The 7,587-nt window shown below is 37.6% G+C and overlaps 1 protein-coding gene across 1 annotated transcript; it reads right to left on the reverse strand.

Annotated features, from left to right (window-relative positions):
* Positions 1–1,605: 1,605 nt before the first annotated feature.
* LOC141593070 (protein DETOXIFICATION 40-like) lies at positions 1,606–5,175 on the reverse strand. The gene is made up of 7 exons (XM_074414014.1): positions 4,810–5,175; positions 3,859–4,490; positions 3,148–3,204; positions 2,817–3,055; positions 2,474–2,592; positions 2,173–2,259; positions 1,606–2,036 (listed from the first exon to the last, which is right to left on the reverse strand). The coding sequence occupies exons 1-7, from the start codon at positions 5,134–5,136 to the stop codon at positions 1,974–1,976; spliced, it is 1,524 nt and encodes a 507-aa protein (XP_074270115.1). The 5' UTR covers positions 5,137–5,175; the 3' UTR covers positions 1,606–1,973.
* Positions 5,176–7,587: the final 2,412 nt, after the last annotated feature.

The following is a 7,587-nucleotide window of genomic DNA, read 5'->3' on the forward strand; positions in this document are numbered from 1 at the left end:
CCATGGACACGTGCCCAAATAAAAGATGAAAGTTAGACACGGCTTTACAAGTGTCCGACACGTTTTGACGTGTGTCCGACGAGTGTCGTCCGACACGGAAACGCCGATTAGGAGGAGTGTCCGTGCAACCTAGGCTACACTTTGTATACTCAAGAATTTTCTATACTACAAATTCATTGTCCTTTTCACAACATAAAATCGGTTAAATTGAATAAGAAATAAATAAGATAAGAGTACTTAATAATCATATACAGAGTATTTCCTTTCAGTGTTCTTCGGACACAAATCGCTTTATTACACCAACTTCAGCTTAATCGAGTGCTGTATTAACGTCATGTTTTGAAACTCGTCAACGTTAAATTTGCTTGCTGGCTCCCTTGAAACAAAACATAACCCAATTATGAATGAAGCAAGGGAGACTGTTTGTATGAAACAAGATTAGTACTTTAACGTATTTTGGAGGTCGTAATTACCCTCTTATATTTTGTGATCTACTCTTAAATGCAAGGGTTTGAGCCACAGTAGTAGATGCGTAATCTAATAGCGCTAAATTACTTATAATAATTTAGCACTCAACAACGAATGATATAATTCTCAAACTTAAACCCAGGAATTCGCAATGATACTTACATATGAAGAAGATTCCAATAATATATAGAACATCAACTAGAGTGTTCACAAGAGTACTTGTGCATGCTAAATTACAAACTAAGGGATAGATGCCGGTTACCTCCATGATCGGATGGGCTCGTCGTGCTACTTCTACTTCTACTTCTAATGCTAATTTACGCTACGCCTAAGAGACTAATCTAAAGATAGACTAAGTTGTAGTTGTTGTTGTTGTTTGAGTTGTCATTGCTTGAATGAGATGCCTCCTTATATAGGCGTCATCCGGCTTCTTAGAAACTACCCCGTCCTTAATGGGAGGCGGTTAGTAAACCGACATGTCTTCTTGATGCTTCATATGGGCGCTTATCATGCCCCTTAGCCCAATGTTCCTTCTCTTGGACTCCATTTGTTTTTTATCTTGGATTGACTTAAAACTTAGGCTCACTAACTTTATACTTTAGTTCTCAGGCTCACATACCTTTAAAATAATAAATTTACTACCTTAACTAAATTATGCGCCAACAGAGATAGAATCCTGAATTCGCAACCATAGCTCGATATTTAGCAGGAAATAAACCTCGGCCTTCACAATAGAGGTCTGAGAACAAAGCTTTGTGTACTTTTTGGTGGTTTATGCACAAACCTCTCTATTGTTGCAAAAAGATGAACCGGTTTGTCCATGCTAATACTTCTAATATATGCAAATGGTTTGTGGAGAGAGATAAGAGAGAAAGTGGATCCCTTGCATAAACCTTTAATAAGCTTGCTTATTGTTGACAAGAGATTTGTTGTAAAAAGGTTTGTATTTTTGATGATTTGGCACTTGACAAACCTCAAAATGGGTTCATCTATTGCTAATGCCCAATGTAGGAGGCCTTCGTCGCTGAGAACCAGACTCAAAGTAGAGGCATTTCCGTACTCAAAGTTCGCATTCAAGACCGTGAACTATAAGATACTATAATGTCATTCTGTTTTAACTTGCAGGTTTTCCATCTGTTGTCACATAACTCACATTCATTAAAATGCTTAGTCGAATAGTCTATAATCAAGGGTTAACCGCTTTAAGACATTGTTCATGTCGCCAAACTAACGACTAAAATGGATTGCAGTCGTAGAAATTGATTCAGAAAAACTAAATGAACTGCCATCATTTTCCTTCCTATGAAACCAATAATGTAATGAAATTCCGCGTCTTATTCTTGTGCATTGTATCGCCTTTTCGATACATGAATTGATCAAGAAGCATTTAAACTGCTACGCCACTCATTTTTGCATGTCGGAATTGCAGCTTTCTGGTGCCTCCGAATGAATGTGATACAGCTTCACATACCGCATTGCTCTTATATAGTGTCATTATTCATGATTTACTCGAGAAGAGGCACTTTCTTCGCGTCCCATGTATTTAGTCGTTGTACGGCCTTCTCTACCTACAAATAACAAGTGTAACCTCGTCACGACTTACCACCCAATATTACGCGTTGTTTCTTAGCTGCGCCGTGACTTATCAGACTAAATAAACTTAGTAATAAGAATCGAAAACCAAAATATGATCGATCAGCTTACCTCCTTTTCCCAGTCTGTTCTGTAGGTGACCCATAATAAGATCAAAGTTTGCATTATTGTACCTCCAAGCATTCCACCCCATAATCCCTAACATAATGTATTTTTGAAACACAAAACGACAATAAATTAAACTCGATTAAGGAAAATTAGCACTCGTTCTATGATTAATTTAAGAAGCTAGTTACTCGGTTTTTCTAACACGTGCCCTGTATAAGGACACGTGTTAAAGAGACTTAAAATGAAAAGTTTGACAATAAATCTCTTTAAGGACACCTGTTAGAAAAATCGTTACTTAATTTACCTTGACTCCGAGATTAAAGTAAAAACCAAGGAGCACACCAAGAGGTATCCCAACCACATAATAGCATCCAACATTTACATAAGCAACAAATGTTTGCCATCCACAGCCAACTGCCACACCTTCAAGTAAAAGTAAAACTAATGTCACTACGTCGTAATATATAGATGCAGATGTTAACTAGCTTAGTTGGTAAAGTCATAAGCGATGGTACTCATGATCTGGGTTTTAATCCCTTCAGCATCAAAATCACCCTTGTGGCTCCCTTGTCAGCAATCAGTTTGATTAAGTTTACTACTAATATAGTTACTATGACAGTATGACAGTACTCGTAAAGTCTTAATACCTGATAAAACAGGTTGAATACCATTGAGTAAAATGGAGATGGCTAGGTAAGGTGACAGTTCAGCAACTGCATTGGAAACTTCAGTTCCACCAGTGAAGATATAACTGAGTTGATACCGGAAAATGATTACAAGGATAGCGCATATTAGCGCGATGATGGACGACATTGCTGTTACTGCCACTACTGAAAATGATGCTGACTTTGGATGCCTTGCTCCCAGCTCATTGCTCACCCTTACACTATCAACATTGCAGAAGCCAAAACACAGCATTATAACATCCGGAAATTCTTGTATAAGACCGTCTGATATAAAAGACCGCCATATACTAACCTTGCAGCTGCATTGAATCCCAGTGAGATCATGAACACCCATCCTGATATTGACATGCTGCCATCACAAAATTTACACACATTTAGAACAAAATTAATCCAGTACCTAAAAAACCCGAGTCCATATAACATGGTATGGGTCAGAATCGACTTTTTAGCTATTCTCTCGTGTACCCCTCAACTTTTTCATTTCCTAAGATGTACACCTCTTTTCTTGAAAAAAAAACTTTGACCGTCAATAACTTTTGGCTACAAGTTCAGAATACGATAAACTTATTTTTCAAATTGACCGTCTTTAAGAGGTCTTCATTTTGAAAAGAATTCACCGACGTATCAACTCGTAGTCGGGAATTATGGTCGGTCAAAGTTTATTCGTTAAAAAAGCTTTGACCAACCATAACTACTAGCTACAAGTTCAAAAAGCGGTGAATTTTTTATTCAAATTCAAGGTCTTGACGAGATAATTGGTTTGAAAAAAAAAATTACCGTTTTCTGAACTCGTAACAGAGAATTATTGTCATAAAATTACCGTTTTCTGAACTCATAACGAGGGGTACACCTTAGAAAACGAAAAAGTTCAGGAGTACACTGGATAATATCCTCTTTTTTTTTCGTGTTAAGGGAGCCACGAGGGCAGGTTTGAACCCAGGTCATGAGTACCACCGTTCACGACTTCATGTTAACGAATCATTTTATGTGAAATGGGTCATACCTTACAGAGAGGGAGTCCAAAGCAAGCTGAGCATTCTCAAACAATCCAGCAATCAACACCAAAATTTGGAAATACCAAGTCTCCAAGCAGAGCATCACGGCCGACGAAGTGGATAACTTGAGAAAAGCCCAAAGCCCACTAAAAGCGGATGAACTGAACCCGGTCCAAGTATACTTAAACCGACTATTACACACTATATATACAAATTGAGCCACCACAATTATCCACCAAGAGAAACTAAGTACCAATGCAGCTCCAAGCAAACCCCAACCCAACTTGAACATGACGAACCACGACGCGAAAATGTGAAACACTAGGGCCGCGACTGAGATATACGCGCTAGGGAAGACAATGGATTGGGCTTGGAGGAATTTTTGGATTGGGAAATTACAAGCGTAGGCGAATATTTGTGGGATTAGCCCAAGTATGAAAATTTTGGCCATTGAGGCTATGTCCTCTGGCTCACCTAGTATTAAGAGGATGTCCTTTGAGAATATGTAGACTATTGTTAGAGGTATTCCGGTGACGGTTAGGAGGATCGTCGATCTTTGCATGTAAATTCCGAGCATCTCGTATTTGTTTGCCCCGTATGCTTGTCCACATAACGTTTCTACTGCACTTCCCATTCCGAGCTACATTGATATGTTACGTACATGAAATTAGACTCCGAAAGGTGTGACCACATATAAAGTTATCATTTGATGGTAAAAAATGATCATTTTATGTTAAAAATTGACTTTTTTTTAACATAAAATGATGATTGTTTAACACAAGGTGGTCATTTTTTACCTGTCATACCATACAACAGTCTTACGCAAGGACAAAATGTCCTATGGCTAGGAAGGACTTAATCCGACAATAAATCTTACTAATAATATAAGGTCCAAGTACGAGAATTTATATAAGCCATAAAAAATGAAATAAATAAAACAAAAAAAACATGAATAATACCATGAGGCCATAAGCTAAGACTTGGATGCCAGTGTTACCAAGAGAAGCAGCAGCAAGCTCAAGATTACCAAGATGTCCACAAAATATTTGTGTCGAAACCGATACGACGTTGTTAAGCAAGTACACTACTATGGCTGGTCCTGCTAATGGGATTAAGTATTTCATTTCGAGCGTTGTTGCTAGCCACCATCGTTGGACCGTGGCTAAGTTATGGTTCGACAAGGTTTCTTCGAGGGCTGAGCTTACATCCTCGCCGCTTTGAGGTGGTGGTTGCTGTGATGGTGATGGTAGAAGGTGTTCATCATAGTCTTTCCCTCTAGGACTCATGTGTTAATGTGATCCTATTTTGTGTGGATGGCTTACATTCCAATGATATTGGTGGATATATAGGAGTAAGAAAAGAGAGGTGAGGTGAGTAGATCTGGCAAAGGGTCGAGTTCGGGTCAGGTCAATTCGGGCTCTGATTGTTCGGGTTTGCAAAAATTCAAGCCGGGCCGGTTCAAGACAGGTCATTTCGAGTTTGGGTCATTTCGGATAGGTTGTTTTCAAGTTATATATCCGGGGATAACGGTAATAAATATTCGACTCCGGTTAAATAGGGTCGGGTTAATTCAAGTTTCAGGTTTTAGATTTGGGTCCTTAGGTGCTGATACGATTCGGATCGGGTCAATGTTGTTAGGATCGGGATCCTACTTTGGATCGATGAGCGTCCTAGGATCGAATCGGTAAGATCGTATCGTAGAATCGTAAGATCCTACAAATTAACTAAAATACATAATTGTATAATTAAATTATGTTAAAATCTCGTGCTTAAATCTAAAAACAATATTATCTTAGCATGTGCCTACTAATTATTCTCATTTATAGTAGATTTCTATCTTAAAAAGTCATATATAAAATTTTAGTAACTCAAAAAATAGAAATGTTGATAATGAAGGATCGGGTCGTATAATCGTAGGAACGGGTTAAGATTCTATTTTAAGAAAATTTGACGCAAGTTAAATTGTACGATCCTACAAAATTAAGATCCTACCTAGGATCGGGATCAGACACCACTTTTTGGATCGTAGAATCGTAAGATCCTACAATACGGATCGAGAGTTTAACAACAATGGGTCGGGTTATTTTGTAAGGGTAAAAGCACTTGTTAAAACAAGAGAGGCCTATAGAGAAACTTTTAAAGGAGCACTGAGACGTAATATAACATTTAGAACGGGGTTAAAAGGAATATGAATAACATAATGAAAATATTTTGATGATGAAAAAAAGAGAAAAAATTAAACTCATTGTCAGAAACATTTCAAGAGCCTTGAAAATAACATAGGATATCAAACGTGTTGTTGAGGTGAGAAAGAGAGGTCCTTCAAGAGCCTTGACAATAACATAGGACATCAAACGTGTGATTGAGGTGGGAAAGAGAGGTAAAAAAAGAAGGGACCAAAGAGGCCTAAGGATGTACCGCATCTATATTATCCATTTCATACTTTAGATACAAAGATCTAAAGAGAGAAGATGTGTATAAATTGTATACCAACTAAATCTCTGTCTAAAGGAAAAGATTATGTTATGTAAGTGTCATTTAAGTTTGTTAATAAAATAACATGTTGAACAAATAATGATCTTTAATTAAATAATTATGAAGCATTAAGAATTTTCTACAATACTCTTTACATAACAGAGGCTAAAACGTCTACGCTCCTTACACATCATATATTTAGCCAATTATTTAAAATCTGTGCAACACAAGGGCAACATACTGGTCGTATAATATAATGAGATCAAATGTACAAGAAGCATTCGAGCTAATATATATTACATGTAAAACCGCTTCATATAAGAACGTCCGTCAAACAAACTAGGTAGCCCAAACAAGCAATCCCCTTCTTCAACGTAGTCACTCATACTATGTACTAATGCACCCCACAGGAGTTCAATAACTACTCTAGCTTTTCTGGAACGCGATCTATAGATAAATGATTGGTAGCAACAGGCTATATTTCAGTGCTATAAATGAATAAGGTCCTAAATAATGAAAGTCGTCGTCGTCGGAAATAATTACAAACCTACCAAATTGTGGTGATAAATGTTGGTATGGTGCTAGAGGATCAAAGTCAAAGTAACCAGGCTCCGTTAAATGAAAACTAAATTTTTGAGCGAATTTGAAAAAAATCAATTTGATTACCATAGCAAATGAGACATTTCACGTTGGCGACGGTTCACTTGTCCGACATTGCGATACTTTGGTAAGGTACGACAATTCAATACTCTATTTTAGACGAAAAACTTGAACCATTTTCTTAGACGACATCAAGACTGGTCATGTTAAAACTCATGAGAAGAGCTTTATCGCTCTATTGGTCCTACACTCCTACCGGACTCAAATGCGAATTAAACCAAATGGTATACACCAAAAAAAAAAAAAAAAATACTGCGTCAATGCATCACTAGCATCACTTTCAATGCTAAAAATCCAAGCAGAAGATCAATACCGGCCTAACTGGTGTATTATGTCATCGTATATCCTAGCCAATCAAAAAAATAGAATCATCAATTGCCAAATTAGTGAATGTGAGTTATGTCATTCTGTTTTGCAGGTTTTCCATCTGTTGTCACAGGTGACGAAAACACACCAGTTAATACTGAACACTACCAACAACAATATGTTAAGCAGATTTTCCGAGTCAAGGGCAGTGTCGCCTCTTCACACTCGGTTGATAACCTCCATATCATCCACACAGCCACACCACAAGTGACGTTGAACCAAAGTTGGCTGGTGTG

Source organism: Silene latifolia, chromosome 7, assembly GCF_048544455.1.
Source record: "Silene latifolia isolate original U9 population chromosome 7, ASM4854445v1, whole genome shotgun sequence".
NCBI lineage: Eukaryota > Viridiplantae > Streptophyta > Magnoliopsida > Caryophyllales > Caryophyllaceae > Silene > Silene latifolia.